The sequence below is a fragment of the Danio aesculapii genome, chromosome 5, assembly GCF_903798145.1.
Source record: "Danio aesculapii chromosome 5, fDanAes4.1, whole genome shotgun sequence".
Taxonomy (NCBI): domain Eukaryota; kingdom Metazoa; phylum Chordata; class Actinopteri; order Cypriniformes; family Danionidae; genus Danio; species Danio aesculapii.
In genome coordinates, this window is record NC_079439.1 from 9187076 (window position 1) to 9211036 (window position 23961).

At 39.6% G+C, this 23961-nt stretch overlaps 1 protein-coding gene across 1 annotated transcript in view; it reads right to left on the reverse strand.

The window, feature by feature from the left end:
• Positions 1-772: 772 nt before the first annotated feature.
• fgf10b (fibroblast growth factor 10b) overlaps positions 773-23961 on the reverse strand; it is a 39958-nt gene continuing 16769 nt past the window's right edge. Inside the window, exons 2-3 of the mRNA XM_056456832.1 lie at positions 4215-4318; positions 773-1487 (exon numbers count right to left, since the gene is read on the reverse strand). Of these exons, the coding sequence (XP_056312807.1) occupies positions 1296-1487; positions 4215-4318 (296 nt within the window). The 3' untranslated portion in view covers positions 773-1295. The remainder of the gene's footprint in view (positions 1488-4214; positions 4319-23961) is intronic.

Consider the following 23961-nt stretch of genomic DNA (forward strand, 5'->3'; position numbering starts at 1 on the left):
ACAATGTAGATTGTGTCAAAGCGGCTTCACATAAAAGGTCACAGGTCAAGGTCAAATTGGAACAGTGTAGTTCAGTTTGTAGTGTTTAAGTTCAGTTCAGTTGAGCTCAGTTCAGTGTGGTTAATAATCACTACTGAGAGTCCAAACACTGAAGAGCAAATCCAACCATGCGCAGCTCTACAGATCCCAAACCATGCAAGCCAGTGGCGACAGGGGAGAGGGAAAAAAAACACTAATTGGCGAAGGGAAGAAAAAAAACCTTGAGAGAAACCAGGCTCAGTTGGGCACGACCATTTTAATTTCTCCACTGGCCAAACGTCTTGTGCAGAGCTGCAGTCTCAGCGGCGGAGGCAGGAAGCTGGCCTCAGCGAAGACTCGTCTGTCTCAGGAGCGTCACAGGAATCAGTCTCATGCTCTCCACTCCTCCATGACCATCACAGTAGCTGCTCAGGATACGGCCCGGTCCAGGATATGGAAACCTTGGGATCATCTCGTTGCTGGTCTTGGATCGAATCAGTGACTCTGCATAGACTGAGGGCCTCAGGAAGAGTATCCCCAGGTGGGGATACATGTGCTAGATAAGATGGTGGTTCATTCCTCTGTGGTGACCCCTGATAAATAAAGGGACTAAGCCAAAGGAAAAAGAAGGAATGAATGAATAATGTTATTTAAGTCTAATTACTTAACTGAACTAAAATCCACTAATATTGAAATTAACTTCAAGAATAAATAGACAAACAAACATGAATAAGAAAAACAGCACTCGCTGCTCTACAGGAGGATAACAAAATAGATTTTATTTCACAGGAATTAGAAGTTATCCATGGTATATGCTTTTTAATACATTTTTAGAGTATTTTTTATTTAAATACGATACAAATAAATAATTTATTTATCTTAAAGCAGTCCAAAACGGTCTTAAAAGATACAAATTTCCCATATACATCCCTCTCTCTTTCTTTCTGTCTTTTTCCTGTCTCTCTCGTTCAGCTTTATGTTCATCATGTCCATTAAAAAAAATAAATCTAACCCGACATTTTCTGAAATATGATTCGATTAAAGAGAGCTTGAAGGAAACTCTTGCACACATAATCCATAATTGCAGATTAATGATGCCCAAAGCAAATAAATTGATGAACTTTCCTCTTTTTTGAGCTTGTTTACCATGTAATATCAACTGGAATGAGCATGAAGGGTTCATAGTGCATAGTGCAAGGAGCAATGGAGGATCAAGGAAAGACAGAACCCTTCCCAAACGCTGCTACAGAGAGTATTTTCCGCCATCTTTGTCTGCGTCACACCACCATGGGCAAAAAGTGAGTAGCCGTGTTCTTCCTGCGGTTTTTCCTGCCACGTAGAGGCCGTCCGTGAGCACTCAGGCTTACAAATATCTGACGTTTATTGTTCTTCCACTTGGCGGATGCGTATGTGTTATAGCCGTTCTCCTCGATGCGCTCCTTCAGACGGCAATGCATGCCGTAGTTTCTCTGAAATGCATAAAAAGAGTGTTACATTTGCTTCTGTACCAGCTCATTTTAGTTCTTTTAGGCCATTTGTACAGCAAGTTTTAAAGGGGTCATGAAATTAGAAACCAAAATTTGCTTTGGACATATAAGACTAAGTCCAGGGTTCCCACTATAAACCAAATGTCTGAATTTCTGGACTCAAAACATTTGCATTAGTCTAAAACAGCTTATATTGAAGACAATACGCCAAAACGACAGGCTGTGAATGTGCCTCTTTATGATGTAATGATGTGTTTAAACTCCGCCCCCACAGAAGATCAACGCCTACTGTACCTCCAATGTGTGAAATCAGTAGCTATGACAACTTTATGATGTAGTAATGTGTTTAAACTCCGCCCCCACAGAAGATCAACGCCTACTGTACCTCCAATGTGTGAAATCAGTAGCTATGACAACTTTATGATGTAATAATGTGTTTAAACTCCACCCCCACAGAAGATCAACGCCTACAGTGCCTCCAATGTGTGAAATCAGTAGCTATGACAACTTTATGATGTAATAATGTGTTTAAACTCCACCCCCACAGAAGATCAACGCCTACAGTGCCTCCAATGTGTGAAATCAGTAGCTATGACAACTTTATGGTGTAATAGTGTGTCTAAACTCCACCCCCACAAAAATTCAACACCTATTTTTAAAACACTGCCTGGTTAGCGCCACACACTGATTGATGTTCAAACCGAAGTTTCTATAAAATGCATAAAATGAGTGTAACATTTTCTTCCGTGGCAGGTCACACCAGTCCAAGAATGTCTTTTAGGCCATTTGTACAGCAGGTTTTAAAGGGGTCATGAAATTAAAAACCAAAATTTGTCCAGGGTTCCCACTATAAACCAAATGTCTGAATTTCTGGACTCAAAACATTTGCGTTAGTGTAAAACAGCTTATGTTGAAGACAATCCAGCAAAACGACAGGCTGTGAATGTGCCTCTTTATGATGTAATAGTGTGCCTAAACTCCGCCCCCACAGAAGATCAACATCTACAGTGCCTCCAATGTATGAAATCAGTAGCTATGACAACTTTATGATGTAATAGTGTGTCTAAACTCCACCCCCACAGAAGATCAACGTCTACAGTACCTCCAATGTATGAAATCAGTAGCTATGACAACTTTATGATGTAATAATGTGTTTAAACTCCGCCCCCACAGAAGATCAACGCCTACAGTACCTCCAATGTGTGAAATCAGTAGCTATGACAACTTTAGGATGTAATAGTGTGCCTAAACTCCGCCCCCACAGAAGATCAACGCCTACTGTACCTCCAATGTGTGAAATCAGTAGCTATGACAACTTTATGATGTAATAGTGTGTCTAAACTCCACCCCCACAAAAATTCAACACCTATTTTTAAAACACTGCCTGGTTAGCGCCACACACTGATTGATGTTCAAACCGAAGTTTCTATAAAATGCATAAAATGAGTGTAACATTTTCTTCCGTGGCAGGTCACACCAGTCCAAGAATGTCTTTTAGGCCATTTGTACAGCAGGTTTTAAAGGGGTCATGAAATTAAAAACCAAAATTTGTCCAGGGTTCCCACTATAAACCAAATGTCTGAATTTCTGGACTCAAAACATTTGCGTTAGTGTAAAACAGCTTATGTTGAAGACAATCCAGCAAAACGACAGGCTGTGAATGTGCCTCTTTATGATGTAATAGTGTGCCTAAACTCCGCCCCCACAGAAGATCAACATCTACAGTGCCTCCAATGTATGAAATCAGTAGCTATGACAACTTTATGATGTAATAGTGTGTCTAAACTCCGCCCCCACAGAAGATCAACGTCTACAGTACCTCCAATGTATGAAATCAGTAGCTATGACAACTTTATGATGTAATAATGTGTTTAAACTCCGCCCCCACAGAAGATCAACGCCTACAGTACCTCCAATGTGTGAAATCAGTAGCTATGACAACTTTATGATGTAATAATGTGTTTAAACTCCGCCCCCACAGAAGATCAACGCCTACTGTACCTCCAATGTGTGAAATCAGTAGCTATGACAACTTTATGATGTAATAGTGTGCCTAAACTCCGCCCCCACAGAAGATCAACGCCTACTGTACCTCCAATGTGTGAAATCAGTAGCTATGACAACTTTATGATGTAATAGTGTGTCTAAACTCCACCCCCACAGAAGATCAACGCCTACAGTACCTCCAATGTGTGAAATCAGTAGCTATGACAACTTTATGATGTAATAATGTGTTTAAACTCCACCCCCACAGAAGATCAACGCCTACTGTACCTCCAATGTGTGAAATCAGTAGCTATGACAACTTTATGATGTAATAATGTGTTTAAACTCCGCCCCCACAGAAGATCAACGCCTACTGTACCTCCAATGTATGAAATCAGTAGCTATGACAACTTTATTATGTAGTGATTAGTCTAAACTCCGCCTCCACAGAAGAACACCAATGCCCACTTTTACATCACTTCCTGTTCAGCTCCACCCACCGCTTCACACTATAAGAATTTGTGAAACCAGTAGCTAAATAACAACTATATTGTGTAATAGTGTCACTGCCTATTTAGCTCCACCCACAAATTTACTATACATTGAATAAATAACAACTAGCAGTTTACCAGCACCCCCCTGTTGCCTTATATAATTTTAAAATGAGCCCTGGAATGAAATCTACTGTCATATTTATATATTCGTGGATATAAGGACACTCACCACTCCAAACAGTTCTCCTTTCTTACTGATAGCCAGGTAAAGATTACTGCCAAGACCTCTGATAGCAACAACCCCAACATCCACCGATGTGATCTCCAATATACCTGAAAAACATAGCCACAATTAGCCAGATCGAAGAACACAGACACTTTCGTTTACCCCCTTTGAATTATGAGAACACGAGGCATATCCTTAACTAGGCGTTCACACTGAAACCGAACCGCGTCATAGCTCATTACCATAAAGTTAACTTGATTTCAACTCTCCTCGACGCTCACACCGGCGAAGATGCGCTGCGCTGCTCCCCACCGCATATCGCCGCCAGCTCTCATTGAAAATGAATGACTTCCGGCTACTTTGACGCTCTCGACGCTTTCTGTGTGAACGTACGGTAATAGTGTACGCATTAACATGTCATACGCATGTCATGTTCAATCTCCCCTATTGTTTTAAAGGGCACCTATGGTAAAAAATCTACTTTTCAAGCTGTTTGAACAGACATATGTGCATGTATGGTGTATAGACTGTCATATTGGGGTGATATAAGCACACCCAGTGCTTTTTTTTCAATTTAACACGTCCGCCATTTTCAGCGTGAGTCGAAGCAATATAACTAAAGGAACACCCTAGCTCTATTTTTAGATGCAAGGCTCATTGGGCTCAACACAAGATCAATATTCTCCACATTATCGCTCTAATCGGAATTATTGGTTGTATCTTTAGGTAGGTTTGCTAACATGTGTACTTCTCATTGAGTCTACCTTATACTTCAGCCGCTTGCATTTCTCGCGATCCCAGAAGCTCCCTGTGATCTTAACTAGCATGCGTTTTACAATTCTAAACATAGGTTTCTATCAGGGTACACTCAAGTTGACTGGGCACCGAGGGCAGCTGCAGAAACCTGTTTAGAATTCAAAAATGCATGGCGCGACGATTCGGGACTCTTCATGTGAGAGTGTCTGGTGTGCCGTGTCGCGGCTTCGAGCGGTGCATCCGGTGCCTCAGTCAAAGTTAATTCAGTGTGCGTGGTTATTAGTCTCGGTGTACAAGCTCGGCACTTGAAACTAGCACACAGTTGGCTGTAAAACTGTACAAAGACACAAATGATTGTGTACTCTCTGCTTGGTCTGTGTCAGAGTCGTACATGTACGACTGAATGCGGATCCTCTCCTTCTCTCAGTTTGCCTGTCTGTGTTGCAAACACAGAGCGGGTGAGCTCATGGCCCCGCCCCCTTGTTACGTTGGTCGGGAAGCCGAAACTAATTTACATGTGAAGCAACACACCCATAAATCAGCGAACTGTGGACACGCCCCCAACATGACACTTTTTAACACATTATAATAAAACAATCTGAATTTTTTTCAGATTTCACACTCAGAAGAACCATAATATTAATATTAAATCATAAAAAAGAGGTAAACTATGGGCCCTTTAAAAGCTGATTTCTTTTACAAATGTGATTTATATTGTTTTTCTCTGATGTTGAATTCTATTTTAATAATGGGTGAAATATCATATTCCTTCTGTTAAAGTATTCTCTGCACTTATACATTTTCAAAATACTCCATTTTGAATGATTTATGAGCTCCTTTCCTCATGGAGACCAACATGTCATATTTGAAAAAATTATTATACTTAAGAGGACATTTGGTCCCCACAATGTGGAAAATACCAGGACCACACACACAGGTTTTATGAGGACTTCAATGAAACACACACAAACAAACATAAACAAACACACACAAACACACGTACGCACATAAATACACCCCAACACACGTACACAAACTCATGCATGTTAGATTTCATGAGTTCACCTCAGTGAAACACACACGCACACATACGCACACACACATGCATGTTGGATTTTTATGTTTTATGGGGACCTCAATGACAAACAAACACACACACACACATACACATGTACTCATGCATGTTTGGTGTTCATGTTTTATGGGGACCTCAATGATGCAAACACACACTACACACACATGCATGCTGGGTTTTCATGTTTTATGGGCACCTCAATGAAACACACACTCATACATGTTTGGTGTTCATGCTTTATGGGGACCTCAATGAAACACACTGCCACACATGTGCATGTGCACGCATACACGTACGCACACACACGCACACACGCACACATGCACATGCACACACGCACACACACACACACACACACGGACACATGTACTCATGCATGTTTGGTGTTCATGTTTTATGGGGACCTCAATGGCGCAAACACGCACTACACACACATGCATGTTGGGTTTTCATGTTTTATGGAGACCTCAATGAAACACACTGCCACACATATGCATGTACACGCATACACGTACGCACGCACACACACACGCATGCACGCACACACACACTACACATGCACTCATGTAGGTTTTCATATTGTATGGGGACCTCAATGAAACACACATAGACCCAAACACACACACACACATAATCACATATACAAAAACACACACAATGCACTCAACTCAACACATGCATGTTGGGTTTCCATGTTTTATGGGGACCTAAATGAAACACAAACACACTACACACATTCATGCATGTTGGCTTTTCATGATTTATGGGGACACATTTCATGGGGACAAGTTTTATGAAACACACACATAGACACACAAACAAACACACCATACACACGCACTCATGCAAGTTTTCATGTTCTACACAAACCTCAAAGGAACACACATACGCATGCACTCGCACACACAACACAAATACACACACACTCATGCATGTTGGGTTTTCATGTTTCGTGGGGACCTCAATGAAACAAACACACATACAACGCACACACACACACACATACACAAACACACCCTACACATGCATGTTTTGCTTTCCTGTTTTTTGAGGACCTCAATGAAACACACACACACAAACACACACACTTGCATGCACATGTGCGCACATACATAAACACACACACACAGGCACACACAAACAAACACAAAACCACCCTACATATGCACTCATGCATGTTTGATTTTCATGTTTTATGGGGACCTCAATGAAACATGCACACATACACACGCACTCATGCATTTTGAGTTTTATGTTTTATGGGGACCTCAATTAACACACACACACGCACGCACGAACAAGCACACCCTACACACGCACTCATGCATGTTGAGTTTTCATGTTTTATGGAGTCCTCAATGAAACACACACACACACACACACACACACACACGCACACTCGGACACACACACTCTCAATCTCTCAGCCTGATAACCCCAGCGGCTGCAGTGTGAACTCTAGGCTGAAGCTCAGGGGGTTTTGCTTCTGCTACTCTTTGATCAGAGCAAAAGTGCTGAAAGATGTGTCTACATGAGAGCTGGAGCTGACCTCAGAACAGTTCATCTGCCCTCCTGTCAAGAGCTCTTCCTCAGATGAGACTCTGTGTTTATATTGCGCTAGAAAACACTCTTGTGTGTGTGTGTGTGTGTGTGTGTGTGTGTGCGTGTGTGTGTGTGTGTGTGTGTGTGTGTGTGTGTCATTAGACTGTGTTAAAGGGATAGTTCACCCAAAAATGTAACTTCTGTCATTATTTACTCACCCTTCACTTGTTTAAACCCGGTTTGAGTTTTTATCTGTTGAACACAAGTGAAGATATACTGAAGGACTTCTATAGTGTTTTTGCTCCTTCTATGGATGTCAAAAGCTGTGTTTTCATCCAAAGATGTGAATAAATTTATGCGCAAAACTGAAATATCGCATATAAGACATGTAAATAAAGCAGCGTTTCCATCCAACAAGTCAAACAGAACAAAATCGTCACTTCCTGATTTACTGGCACCAAATATCAAAAGTAAAACCAGAATTTGCTGCGTTAGTAGATGCTGCGTGAATCTTTTCCTCATTTAATAAATGACTTGCGCCTCAGTTAACAATGCCGACACGCAAAGAACGTGAGCTGGTGTTTAAAGGCAGAAGACACGGAGGACAGATGCTCTTGACCGTAGCCTGCCCTCCTTATAAGCGAACTAAGCGGCTGCTTAGGGCCCCGCCGCCACTAGGGGCCCTCCACAACACACTAGTGGTGGGAGGCGTATCCTTGCTGCAATAATTATATTTGATTTTACAATTATTTTCATTGGCAGTGTTTTAGTACTTAAATATTTATACATTTTCACAAAAATAAATAAAAATCACAATTTTATTAAAGTTGAAATTGTTGTCGTGTGAAAGTCATGTGATCAGCAGGAAGCTCGCAGCATCTCATTTCTCATATGCATTCTGTGTTTTCGCGGTTCGAGTTTGTTCTTCCAAGGTAACCTGCAAGACCGATCGGTCAAGACAAGAACGCGAATCTGTGCACAGACACAACCATGCTTTATTGCCTGCCCTATTTATATACATGATTTATTTTAGAAATTGGACTGTGAAAATAAAACAAAACTAACGTTATTCTGCAGGCATAGAAAAGCTGAGGGGGGAAATGACGACGAGAAGAGACGAGCACCAAATCATTTTTAGCATCGCTAAGTTTTAAGTGCTAATGATGATGTCAATCTAAAAGCACATTTATCGAAAATAGACAATTACAGATTAATAAACGTCGTCTACTTATAGGAAATATTTGAGTTTTTCCTGGTTTTAAAGTCCCATTATTTAGTCTAAAACGAATTTTACTGAAACGCAATAGTACTGAAGTCTCTTTCACTGACATATTTTGCACACTGGTAATATTTTTCCTGAGACATGTTTATAAAAGTTACGTCTTAATTGAATTAATCATAGTTTAACATAAGCTCTGGACCCAAATATAAGGAACAGGGAAGGTGACTGAAGGGAATAATAAGTTTGTGGTTGGGTATTAACATTAACCCAGCATTTGTTGCTTCCCTTTTTCATATTTATATTATTTGCTTATTGATTTTATTATTTATGGATCAATCTTTGCATTAATGTTAATTGTTTTGTTGTTGTTTTGGAGTTTTTAATTTAATTTGGAGTTCAGAATGTATATTTTATTACTAAGCAATGCAATTCATTAATTATTGATTATTGTTCAGTGTCGTTTCATTGCAGGGGTTTTGCTTTTGGGATTTATATATATATATATATAAACTCAACCTAACTCAATCTCAATCTTTTTAGAGAATCTTCAATCTGTTTGCTAAATTAGTATAATATGTTTTAAAGTAGGAATCACTGGACCCTTTATTAAAGATTGTTTAATTCTTCATTTTTGAAGCTGCTAGTTGACAAAAACAGTGCTGTTTTAACATGTCCAAACCATCCAGACAGTTATTAAGTAGAAGAAACCAGGCTTTACTTTTCTGTTTCATTGATTGTATTTAATTAGCAATATAATCATCGTTTGCAATGGCAATACTCCACTATTTAGAGCAAGGTAGGGCCCCAGAATTATTCTGTTTAGGGCCCCAAAATGTACAGGGCAAATGTACTGCTCTTGACAATTCTGGAGGTCATTAATAATACTATAAAACACTAATACTGAAATGGTTACAGCGTTTTAGAATGACTAAAGCAACATCTCAGATGTTTTACAGTGTGCTCAGCCTGCTGGTTTGTCTATTCACACACATTTTCATGATCACATGATCTCAGATAGCAAATCACATGACTACTTTTATTAATGAGCATACTGGAATTTGTTCGGTATGTTTCCATCCAAAAATGCGAATTAACTTTATGCGCAAAACTGTATTATAGCATAAAAGGTGTGCGAAGAAAGCAGCGTTTCTATTCAACGAGTCAAAGCAAACAAAATTCACTTCCTGGTTAACTGGTGCAAAATATCAACAGTAAAAATGTCATTTGCTTTAGTAGGAGAAGCTGCGTGACTCTTCTCTTCATTTAATAAATGACTTACGCCTCAGAAGACAATGCTTACACACAGTGAACGTGCGGTGGCGTTTGAAGGCATGAGACGCAGAAGACAGACACTCTTGATTCTGGAGGCCATTATTAATATAATAACACTAATACTGAGATGGTTGAGGCATTTTTGAATGACCAAAACAACATTTCAGATGTTTTACAGTGTGCTCACCCTGCTGGTTTGTCCCTTCTCACACATTTTCATCATCACATGATCTCTTATAACAAAATCACATGACCTTTTTTAGTACGCATACTGGAATTCGTTCGGTAAAAGTGTTTCCATCCTAGTTTATGCGCATCTTTTATCGTTTAGTTTATCCTGCTCAGTTGTGCGCATACGTTTTTTATGAGCATTTTTAAAACTTATGCACATCTTGGCGTTTCCATCAACCATTTTGTTTATCTGCATATCCAAATGCACATAAAGATAGGTGGGTGGAAACGTAACTAGTGGCTTCTGTTTTTCCAGCATTTTTCTGAATATCTTTTTTTTGTGTTCAACAAAGAAAGAAACTCATAAACCACTTAAATGGCTTTCATTTTTGGGTGAAAAATCCCTTTAATCTCTGTGTGTGTGTGTGTGTGTGTGTGTGTGTGTGTGTGTGTGTGTGTGTGTGCGTGTGTGTGTGTGTGTGTGTGTGTGTGTGTGTATCCATGAGCACATCACTATCAGTCAATATTTGTGTTTTTCTCAATTATCAGTCTTAGATTAAGGTGATAATGGATGCAGATAATCAGGCCAGCAGAAAAAGAATCGTCTAAAGTGTTTCATTTGATAGGAAATTGATAAGAACATTTGATAAGAAACATTTTAAAATATATTTGCGGAGAGAGAGGGGGAGGAAGGGACAAAAGTAAATAAATAAAACATTTATTATTTAAAAAATAACAATGTATTACGGCGGTTCATTCTGCTGAGGTGACCCCTGATAAATCAGGGACTTAGCCGAAGGAAAATGAATGAATGAACGTCAGTAATAATTACCTTTAATTATAATTAAGAATACTTTTAAGGGGTGGTGCACTACAATATCATATTTGAAACAGAATTTTAGTTGATGTGTAATGTAGCTGTGTGGACATAAACAACATCTCTGAGTGTAAGACACTCAAAGTCCAATATAAAGGGAGACATTGGCTTGTACAGAGTTAGCTTAGCAAAGCCTACAGCGAACGAAGTTTGGGGACTACAAAAAATACATCCGGGTTAATGAGATCATAAACCCTTCATGTTAAGTGAATACACCCTGTGCAGCAAAGCGGTGTGTAATGTAATACAGCCGTAATGTTATAGCAGTGAAAGCTAAAATGCCGTCCAAATGCTGCTATTTCCAGAGAGCTTCTTTTGTTTCTGTATTTGGGCTTACAAAGGACACGACACAAAGGGAGAAGAGCTTACGTCCATTCATTCATTTTCTTTTCGGCTTAGTCCCTTTATTAATTTGGGGTCGCCACAGCGGAATGAACCGGCAACTTATCTAGCATATGTTTTACGCAGCGGATGCCCTTCCAGCCGCAACCCATCACTGGGAAACCCATACACACTCACTCACACACATACATACACTATGGACAATTTAGTCTACCCAATTCACCTATAGTGCATGTCTTTGGACTGTGGGGGAAAACAAAGCACCCGGAGGAAACCCACGCGAACGCAGGGAGAACATGCAAACTCCACACAGAAACGCCAACTGACCCAGCAAAGGCTCGAACCAGCTACCTTCTTGCTGTGAGGCGACAGCACTACCTACTGCGCCACTGCGTTGCCCTAAAAGAGCTTATAGTTTAATTTTAATTATGTTCCAGAGAATTATAAAAAAGATATAGCTAGCATTTGACAAAGGATAGCATCCAGAATCTCTTCCAGTTCAGTGCTGGATTCGGCTAAAAACTCCTCAAAGAAGGAGCAGCTCCAACTATGATAGAAGAAGCTGTGGATTGTAAGCCACAAGCTGTGTGTTTTTATTTATTAAAATTGATCTATTACAGGCTGAGTGTTTAGCGTGAATGGTATGTTGTAGCAAGGACGTTACAAGGATGTAAACAATGAAAAATACTGTTTGGCCGCTAACAATTTAGCTACAAATTCATAATTATCAGTCAAACCGCTGTAAACACACACAATCTTCAGCAGTGCAGTGTCTTTCTATGTGTCTTGCATTCAACATTTCAAATAACAAACTTGCAAAAGATATGTGAGCGTTTCATATTACTTACACATGCTTATAAACCCAATATATATGAAAGACAGATTTTAGAGAGCAGGCATGAGGTTCAGCTGTGTCATTTTCTGTCTGATTTAGACTCAAACTGATATGGCTAACAGTTACTCTGACTGACGTCACATTCACATGGGGCGTCAGTGTCAACGCTTCCCATTCATTTTGAATGGGTGACACCAGGCATTGTTGAACTGTATTGTGGATCCATCGGCACCGCTTCAGTGACGCTGCTTGCTGCAGAAGTTTGGAATTTCTTAACTTTTCTAGCGTCAACGCTCGCATCAGCCAATGAGATTTCTTTATGCAAATACCCCAGCTTAGACAGTAGCCAATTGCGGACTAATTTTATTGGCTGATGCTGCTATGACGATCGCGTCAGCCCCAACTTCAGACACGCCTTCTGTCAAACATTGACTCTGAAGCCCCGTGTGAATGCACGGTGACAGTATTTACACAGCGCATGCTATTAGAGGCGTAACGCTTTACTGGTGACGTGGAGCTGATCTGCGAATCACAGCACATTATGTAAGCTGACCAATCAAAGCCTCTTGAGGGCGGGCTTTTGGAGGAACTAGGAAATACGACAGTCGTTTTCATGGTAGCTGAGTAGCTGTATATAATCAAAGTAAGATGTATGAAAAAATAACGTGTTTTCTACAAATGAAGCATGATCACACATTGCTTTATATCTTAGAAACACAACCAAGCCTTAAAATACACCCTGGACCACCTCTTTAATGAAACTTTTAAAGTGATAGTTCACTCCAAGAATGAAAAAGTTCTCACTATTTACTCCCCTTCAAGTGGTTCCAAAGCTCAATGAGTTTCTTTTTTCTTTTAAACACAAAAGAAGATATTTTGAAGAATGCTGAAAATTGGTAACAATTGACTTACTTTGTAGGAAAAACATATACTATGGAAGTCAATGGTAACATGTTTCCAGTAGGCTTGGGCGGTAATATGGTATACCGCTGGATCTAAAAATAGCAACGGTATCAGTATCAATACCGTTACACCGTCATAAAAAACAATGCACTTATATAGGAGACAAGTATTAAATATTAAATATTATTCATTTAATGCCTGAAAATGCGTACGCGACATCACGGGACAGTGTGGAGGAGAGAGAGAGAGGTGAGGTAAGATGGCGAGTCTTGCATCAAGTGACCTGGTCTGGAAAAAGAACACAACCTCTGCAGTTTGGCAGTATTTCAGGTTTGGACCGAACGAGAAGGGAGACGTGGTAAATACGAACTAGAGGTCTGCATTTCCGCTGCTGCACCACGGGAGTCGGGATCCGACCAGATTTCTAGCGGTGAGGGAATAAATTTCTGAATAAAGAGCGGGAGCGGTCGGTAACTCTGGTGGAATTTGAACGGGAGCGCACGGTCTAACAATATCGCTCCCGAGCGAGCGAGCACACGCGCATCCGCGTTTATGTGTTACAGATGCCGTTTATGTGTGTGTGTGTGTGTGTGTGTGTGTGTGTGTGTGAATGAGAGAGAGAACGCGATGCTGTGTGTCGCTGGCTTGGTGCTGTCTATGTGTGTGTGTGTGTGGGTGTGTGTGTGTGTGTGAATGAGAGAGAGTGTCCCGCACAGATCTCTAATACAATAATACAAACAAGACCGGTGACTGCGAACCTAAGGTCGCATATACGGTATTCGGTTACTGAATGGTTTAGGCACAAGCCAACAGTTTGGTTAAGGCTGTCTGAGCCTTACATCATATTTTTTTTTTATGCACGGTAATACTTTATACCGAGGTAAAATAGGGAGGAGGTTTGACGGTATCAAAATGTGGATACCACCCAAGCCTAGTTTCCAGCATTCTTCAAAATATCTTCTTTGGTGTTTAATAGAGGAAAGAAACTCTTAAATGTTTGCAACAAATGATGGATGAGTGAATAATGACAAATGTCATTTTTGGGTGAACGATCCCTTTTAAATATGTCTCCTCAATTAACACCGGTAATTTTGGATTATTTTATACATTTCAATTTCCACTTCAAATATCTCAATCTATCTGTTCATTATTAATCTTTTATTATTAATTTTGAGCTGGGTTAATAAATATTACCCTAATTTAACCTTCAACACATGGGTAATTTATTGCTTATTTTCATTCATTCATTTTCCTTCGGCTTAGTCTCTGATTTATCAGAAGTCGCCACGGCGGAATGAACCACCAACTACGCTGGCATATGATTTACGCAGCGGATGCCTTTCCAGCCACAACCTAGTACTGGGAAACACCCATACACTCTCATTCACACACACACACACACTCATACACTACAGCCAATTTAGTTCGTGCGCATGTTTGTGGGGGAAACCGGAGCACCCAGAGGAAACCCACGCCAACACGGGACACGGGGAGAACACGCAAACTCCACACAGAAACACTAACTGACCCACCATCAACCTTCTTGCTGTGAGGCAACAGCGCTAACCTCTGAGCAACCTCTCATAACTCATTCACACAATACATCTATGGGAAGTCCCCACAAAACATGAAAACCCCCAGCTTGTGTGGGTAAGTGTGATGTGTAGGGTGAGTGTGTGTGAAGCGTCTTCAGCAGGCTCTCGGGTTGCAGGTATCAAGTGAGTCGGTAAAACTATCTGAGTGCTCTGTGTTGTGTCAGTGTGTGTGGATGAAAGCATGAAAGGAAGGAGCGACAGACACAGACAGACAGCAGGATGACAGAGAGACGCTTCAGTGAGCACTGATCAAAGAGCACTGACACACACTGCAGACTGGACACTGCTGACACACAAACTGCAGTGAACACACACACACAAACATTACACAAAAACACGTACACTACATAAACATACACACACACAAACACACACACACACGCATACATGCACAAACACACACACACATTACACAAACACTCATTCATTCAGTTTCCTTCAGCTAAGTCCCTTATTTATCAGGGGCCACCACAATGGAATGAACCGCCAACTATTCCGGCATATATTTTCCACAGCGGATGCCCTTCTAGCCGCAACCTAATACTGGGAAACACCTATACACTCTCACATTCATTCACACTAATACACTTTGGCCCATTTAGTTTATTCAATTCACCCTTTAGCGCATGTCTTTGGACTGTGGAGGAAAAGCTCTTTGCTCATTATAGGCTTATATCTACAATTCAATACAGTTTTCTACAGTGAGAGTAATCTATTGAGAGGGGGAACAGGTACAATGTAAACACCAATGACATGAAGAAACAGAAAATATTTATTAGGCCAAAGATTTTCAGTGTACAGTTGAAGTCAGAATTATTAGCCCCCCTGAATTATTAGCCCCCAGTTTATTTTTCCCCCAATTTCTGTTTAACAGAGAAGATTTTTTCAATACATTTCTAAACATAATAGTTTTAATAACTCATTTCTAATAACTGATTTATTTTATCTTTGTCATGATGACAGTAAATAATATTTGACTAGATATTCTTCAACACACTTCTATACAGCTTGAAGTGACATTTAAAGGCTTAACTAGGTTAATTAGGTTAACTAGGCAGGTTAGAGTAATTAGGCAAGTTATTGTATAACGATGGTTTGTATTGAAAACAAATATAGGTTAAAGGGGCTAATAATTTTGACCTTAAAATGGTTCATAAAAAATTAAAAACTGATTTTATTCTAGCCAAAATAAAACAAATAAGACTTTCTCCAGAAGAAAAAAATATTATCAGACATACTTTGAAAATTTCCTTGCTCTGCTAAACATCATTTGGGAAATATTTAAAAAAGAAAAAGAAATTCAAAGGGGGGATAATAAATCTGACTTTCCTGGAGAAGCGTCATGCGGGCAAAGGGTTGGTCATCATACACTTTACAGCACTTAGGCTCAGAAGAATTCCTCTATACTTTTTTTATAGGATTTTAGGATTTAGGATTTAGAAAAGGTGAATATGCAAAACCACAACTTGTGGATGGGTGGCAAACCAGTTTTTTTTTGGACTAGAACCGCCCAGTATCCCACCACCTTTGGCCTATACTAGAGTAAAAGCAATGATTGTTTAGTGATCTGCTAGAATCTGCTGACATTTTTTGCTATTTCTGCACAGAATTTTGTTAAAAATCTGCGGATTTATGCGGAATTATTTTGGCAGTATCATAACTAAAACTTTAATATATGAAATAAAAAAGAATACCTTTTTTAACTTGTATTTAATGTTTACAATGCAAATCCAGTTAGATCCACTTTATTTGGTAAACAAATTAAGTCTTCTGTATAATATCTCTACTAAAAGACAGAAAATATTACTGTACAAACTGTATTGTAAATAAATCATTTCATATTAGTCAATAATATTACATACATTCATTTAAAAGCTGAATAAATATGAATTTACACACATTTACACAAGTAAATAAACAGAATCAATGAGGGGCTAAAAATCTGTGGAATTCTGTGGAATTTTGCGTGCGCAGATTCCATGTGGGCCTACTGATCAGTTAAGAAATTTGTGTTTACACACGTGAGGAGTGTGTGTGTGTAATCCAGTGGATAAGTGTAGCATTTTAATTGTGTTTGGAAAAGGACAGCAAGTAGCTTTCTGATAGATTTTTGTGTTTTAGGTAGAGAATTGTGTGTAGTGTTTTGAAAAACGTGTTGTATGCAACTGAAGTTCAAGAAATAGCTTATGGTTTTGGAGATTTGCGGTGTAGTTTTGCATTTTGAGTGAGATTTTTCAGAAATTGTGTGACAAGAAAAGATTTTGTGTGTAAGCAGTTGGAAAAAAACTGTAAAACAAATATAAATATGCATATAATAAATAATACTGCTAATAATAATAGCATCATACAATTGCAAATTGTCATGAATGAACTGAAAAAAGGGATGGAGGCATGGAGGCAGTGGTTTTTATATTTATGTATAAAAATAATAAATTTTGAAACATTTCATTCCTTTACTTTGTTCATCTGTAAAGATATTTGTGTATTGCTGTACATCCTGTTTGTATTAAGCAATGTGTAAGCATCTGGACCTGCATAGACACATAACTAACATGCTCTGTGCTGGACTTTAGACCAACTAGTTTTACTTTTATACAGTCTATTTTAGTTCCTCAAAATAGCAACGCACCAACAATGCACTTTAAAGGGCACATAGTTTACCTCTTTTTCTGATTTAATATTAATATTATGGTTCTTCTGAGTGTGCCAGTTTAGGTTCAGTCCAAAACACAATTCAGATTGTTTTATTATAACGTGTTAAAAAGTGTCATGTTGGGGGCGTGTCCACAGTTAGCTGATTTATGGGTGTGTTGCTTTACATGTAAATTAGTTTCGGCTTCCCACCCAATGTAACAAGGGGGCGGAGCCATGAGCTCACCCGCTCTGTGTTTGCAACAGAATCAGACAGGCAGACTAAGAGATGGAGCAGGGGTGAGAGGATCAGTCGTACATGTACGACTCGGACACAGACCAAGCAGAGAGTACAAAATCATTTGTGTCTTTGTACAGTTTTACAGCCAACTGTGTGCAAGTTTCAAGTGCCGAGCTTGTACACAGAAACTAATAACCATGCACACTGAATTAACTTTGACTGAGGCACGGGATGCGTCGCTCGAAGCCGCGACACGGCACACCAGACACTCTCTGTGGTGCGGCAGAAACATGAAGTGTCCCGAATCGTCCCGCCATTGTGTGTACCCTGATAGAAACCTATGTTTAGAATTCTAAAATGCATGGCGCTGCATCAGGTGTAGCAGCACCTAGTTAAGATCACAGGGAGCTTCTGTGATCGCGAGAAATGCAAACGGCTGAAGTATAAGGTAGACTCAATGAGAAGTGCACATGTTTACAAACCTACCTAAAGATACAACTAATAATTCCGATCAGAGCAATAATGTGGAGAATATTGATCTTGTGTTGAGCCCAATGAGCCTTGCATCTAAAAATAGAGCAAGGGTGTTCCTTTAGTTATATTGCTTCGACTCACGCTGAAAATGGCGGACGTGAATCAACAAACTGAGGATATGATGACGCGCCTGTCAATCAAAATTGGTGGGCAGGGGGACCGCTCTCTTACATAAAGTTGCGGTCGGTGTGAAAACCGCTCCAATTGGTCCACCGTTTTTTATGTTGTTAAATTGAAAAAAAAAGCACTGGGTGTGCTTATATCACCCCAATATGACGGTCTATACACCATACATGCACATATGTCTGTCCAAACAGCTTGAAAAGTAGATTTTTTACCATAGGTGCCCTTTAACACGCCTCCTTTTCAGACAAGCCCACCCATGAGTCCACAAAGTGGCGCAAATGGATTTGCTATTTAAACAACGTGGCGGAAAACGTGAAAATTACAGTTGCGCTGGTCTGAAAATAGTAACAAATCACGCCAAACATGTCTTGCACCTTATTGTGCAGGTAGTATGATAGGGCTCAAGTTCAATAAAACATTACCAAAAAAATAAAATGATCAATTAAAAACTACAGTAAGATCTGTGACATTATCAGTAATACTAAAACAACATCATAACATGTTCCTCCTTCAATAGTCCCAATTGGTTTTCATTAATCTGACTGACGAATTTCCAAAATTGTACACAAAGAAACCGCTGAAATACTACAGTTTTGGTTACACCATTATTACCTTAGTTTATTGCTATTACATAAATCTTTTTCTACTGTTCTAAAACGGCACCAATTCCTCTTGGCTTTGAAGTTTAACATCAGTGAAATCGCACTTAAATTAACCACAAAACAGAGCTCAGAGAACAAGCCAAGCCATTACAGTAAATGTGTTTATAATCCCACCTCCATTCAACACACACAAGCCAAACACCTGCGAAAAAAGCCACCCCAAAAAGCCACCCCAAACTCCAAAAAAAAAAACTGAGCAGCTGTAAAGCGGCGCACCGGGAGGTCAGCATTAAATTTGCTGGATTTTTCTTTGCACGTTGCCTTGTCATGCTCTGCTGCACGTTACTAAACATTTTCCACAAGCCCCTGCCAAAAGACACTGTGCATTTGGTGCCTGAAAAAGCTAAATAAACAGCTTTCCCGAGACTACAAAACAGCATCATTGCATCATGCCTATTTGTCGCCGATATTAAGGCGCTGGAGCTGATTTTATTGTGCTGGCGAATGCATCTGTGGCACACATGGCAGTGATTTTGTGCCATATTGGTGGTCTGCAATACGTCCGGCTCATGCCTAAAGCGTCCCGACTGCTTCCTGTGACAGCTATGAAGATGACGTCTGAAGACATGACAAAAATGATAGCTCGTATGCAACTAATAAACCATTCTGAAATAGATGATGTTTAGTCTCGGCTCGTTTATTGACCCTATTCTTTTTTTTATATTATATTATATTTAATTTTGACCTTAAAGCAACACAGAGCAATACAAAAAGCAGCAACAAAGACAGAAAAGAAAAGGCAAACAAAAAAAAACCCCATTATTACATCAGTTCCTCCAGTATTATACACAGTTTAACAATGTTACACATCCATTTCTAAGCCAGTGGGCACAGGCAATAACAATATTATCCTTGCATTTGACAGATAATTAAAAAAAAGGTTTCCAGCTGGCTTCGAAGCCATCAATGTTATCAGAAAGATTGTGTCTAAGGCCCAATCCCAATTCTACACCTTAGCCCTTCCCCCTACCCCTACCCCTACCCCTCGTTTTGCGTGTGCCCGTGAAGGAGTAGTGGTTTCCCAATTCTCTTTAGCTTGAAGGCGTAGGGCTAAGGGCAAGGGGTTTACACCGCTTCAAACCAAGATTTTTCAGGACCACACTTGAAACCAGTGTTGCCAGATTGGGCGGTTTTGAATTTATTTTTGTAGCTAAAAAATGACAGGCGGGTAGTGAAAATTTGGCCGGTTTTGCAACGGCGTGCCCGCCAGCCCCGGTCTGCCCTTATAAACCTGTTTTTATCTCCCAAAGAGATGCCATAACACCCGTTCTTCACATACATATGCTTGGAACAGTGTAGAAACGCTTGTGATCTCCCTCCCCGACACGACATCTCAATCAGGTTATTATAGTTTACTGATTGTTGGGCGGCGCTTTTTGGTTTTCAGCGTTTTTTCGACAACTTTTGGGCTGGAATTAGTCAGCTACATCTGGCAACACTGCTAGAAACCAAAGGGTAAGAAAATTTTCCAGAATACACCAGCCACAGCTGCATCCGGAAGTAAGGAGATCCATAAATTAGTATTTTTGTCATTATTATGAATTTTTTCAACAAACAAACACATGTTTTAATATATTCATAACCGCGCTCGTGTTTTACCATCATGTTTTTAAAAAAACGCTAAAATAAAAACGGCTAAATTTCGCAATCTATTCGCGATCTATAATCCCTATTAATAACTCCTGTACAGCAGTCCCACAATATTCTGACACTTGATGACACTGGAATACCCTGTCAGGTGCTGTAGTGCTGTCCCAATTCTTATATTTTGAAGCCCTTCTTCTTAACCCCCGTTTGTAAGGGCCAAGGGGAAGGGGTAGGGGTACAAAAATAGAGTTGGGATTGGGCCTAAAGCAGGTCGCACACCAGATACGAAGTGCCAAGCAGCGCCATACATTTCAGAATTCTAAACATAGGTTTCTATCAGGGTACACACACCGGTGCCGCAAGTCGGCGGCTGTCCACAGCTGTCCACCCAATCACGACTCAAGACACTGTTCATTTTTCTGCCGCACCACAGAGCGCCATCTGATTAGTTTCATGTTAAATATCATGCGAATGTCCACGTCTGGTGTGTGATACTTTTAATTGTCATGTGCGCGCCGAGCGGCGCTTCCGGTGTGCGACCTGCTTAAGTCTCTCTAAATGTAAAGTGCTAGAAAATTCTGAAAGCCAGGATTTATAAAGTGGTTTTAATGCTTTTTCCTATAGACAAAGAATATATATTTTTAGCTATCACCATTCCATATTGGACACCTTTTTTAATTTGATGACTGAACCCACAAAGTGAGTCAGACCAACCAAAAACAGCGATTGCTGGACCAGGGGAGAGGAACATAACGCTCTTGGCCGTTTTTTTTAATGGGGAGGAGCTACTATATGTCCCGCCCTCTCTTCGTGTTTCGGTTGAGATTACGTCAAACATTGAATAAAACAATGCACTTTTCAAAGCACATTTCAGGACCCTTATGTCAAAGGTTTGGGGTCAGTAGGATTTTTAAATGTTTTGAAATAAGCTTCTCCTGCTTACCAAAGCTGCATTTTATCCAAACAACTGTATAAATTGTAAAATTGTGAAATGTTATTGCACTATAAAGTAACTGTTCAAAAGTAGCTCATAATTTAATTTAATCATTTATTCCAGTGATTTAAAGATGACTTTTCAGCTTCATTACTCCAGTCTTCAGAGTCACACGATCCTTCAGAAATCACTCTATTAATTATTATTATTATTATTATTATTTATGGTATTAGTAATAAAATGCAATAATGACTGGAGTATTAATTTCAATTGAAACTGCATACAACAAGTAATAAATAAATATTTAATAAATATTTAACAATTTATCTTTTTTATATTAATAAATTTAATACATTTAAATTATTAAATAAAATTAATAATAAAAAAACTGACCCCAAACTTTTGAACAGTAGTGTAAATGAAACAAAAGTCACAGATCAAAATCTGAGAGCACTTTCAGATCTTCAGTTATTGGTGTTGATCTAACACCTTCTCATAATTTTCTTAACTTTCAAGTGATCACTGATTTCGCAAGGAGATGAGTTTCTAAAACTGAAACAACCCTTCAACAGTGGGTTGTCCAGATGAACAGCAAAAAGACTAAAACAATTTCAGTCAAGCCACAAAAAGCTGCTCGATCTAAATCTGAGACTTCTGGAATATTGCATATCAATGTTACAACGTCACTAGCTAAGTTTCCTTCTAAAGATGCAAATTAGACTTATGTGCAAAGCTGGAAATTGCGTAAAACAATAACAAATAATGCACCGTTTCCATCCAATGAATCAAAATCAACAAAATCATCACTTCCTGATAAACTGGCACCAAATATCAAGAAGAAAAATGGAATTTACTGCGGTAGGAGAAGCTACTGTGAGTTTTTTTCTTACACTGTTAACAATTTCTGGTAGAATCTACAGTAACTTACTGTAAATAAATTACAGCAAGAATACTGTGTTTACATTTACAGCACCATTTATCTTGCTCTGTATGTATTTACTGTATTGTATGTATTTACTGTAAAATTTACAGTAATTTTTCAAAATGCTACTTTAAAATAGAGTAACATACTGCATAACTGTCCTACAGCTAAATACAGTTCATATTACAGTTCTTTCATCTTCCTTCAGCTTAGTCCCTTTATTAGTCAGAAGTCGTCACGGCGGAATGAACCGCCAACTTATCCAACTTATCCTTATTTACGCAGCGGATGCCCTTTCAGCTGCAACCCAGTACTGGGAAACAGCCATACACACTCACATTCACACAAACACACACACACACTCACTCTCACACACACACACACACACACACAAACACACACACACACACACACACTACGGCCAATTAAGTTTATTCAATCTACCTATAGTGGATGTCGTTGGACTTTTGGGGGAAACCGGAGCACCCGGAAGAAAGCCACGCCAACATGCAAACTCCACACAGAAATGCCAACTGACCCAGCCGAGGCTTGAACCACTGACCTTCTTGCTGTTAGGTGAAACTGCTAACCACTGAGTAACTGTGCTGCCATTCATTCATTTTCTTATCGGCTTAGTCCCTTTATTAATCAGAGGTCGCCACAGTGGAGTGAACCACCAACTTATCCAGCATATGTTTTATGCAGCGGATGCCCTTCTAGCAGCAACCCATCACTGGGGAAACTCAATGTCAACTGACACAGCTGAGGCTCGAACTAGCAACCTTCTTGGTGTGAGGCGATCATGCTACCCACTGCGCCACCGTGATGCCCCCGTGACACAGTAAAATACTGTTTAATTAACAAAAATGATTAGCAGTGTGTATAATATGAGATTTGCGCCTCATAATACGAAGGCGAAATGTTATAGAAGTTGTAAATAAAACACTCACCACAACAGCAGATGATTGGATTATTTAATTATTATTAAAGTCAAGCTACTTTCAATTTCTTTAAAATCTAATTATTGTAAATTACAATAAACAAGTTTTTTTCTAGTTATTTCTTGTCTAATTTTACCCATATGACATACTTTAATCCAGTTCACAAATGTATAGTCAACATCATTATCAGTTTGTTTTGCTAATTGTGGTTGAGTTAGCATGAGCCATCATTAGCATCAGACAGACAGACAACACTCTGCTTCATCAAACAGCATCAGGACTCACACATGGGACAGTTTTACACTGGAATCCCCATAAAAGCTCATAAAACTGTTGAAGTCATGATGAAGACGGAGCAGACGCTGTGTTAAACACCTCATTGAGCTACAATCATTAGCCTGACTCGAGACTTTTGCGTAGATACGATTCAATATGCCATACCTCACTTTAAGGACACCAGCAAAACTAAAGTTTTCAACATCTGTTGACTGCTTTAGCATAGAACGCATAATGCTAAACATCTATCTTTCTGTCTGTCCGTCCGTCCGTCCGTCCGTCCGTCCGTCCGTCCGTCCGTCCGTC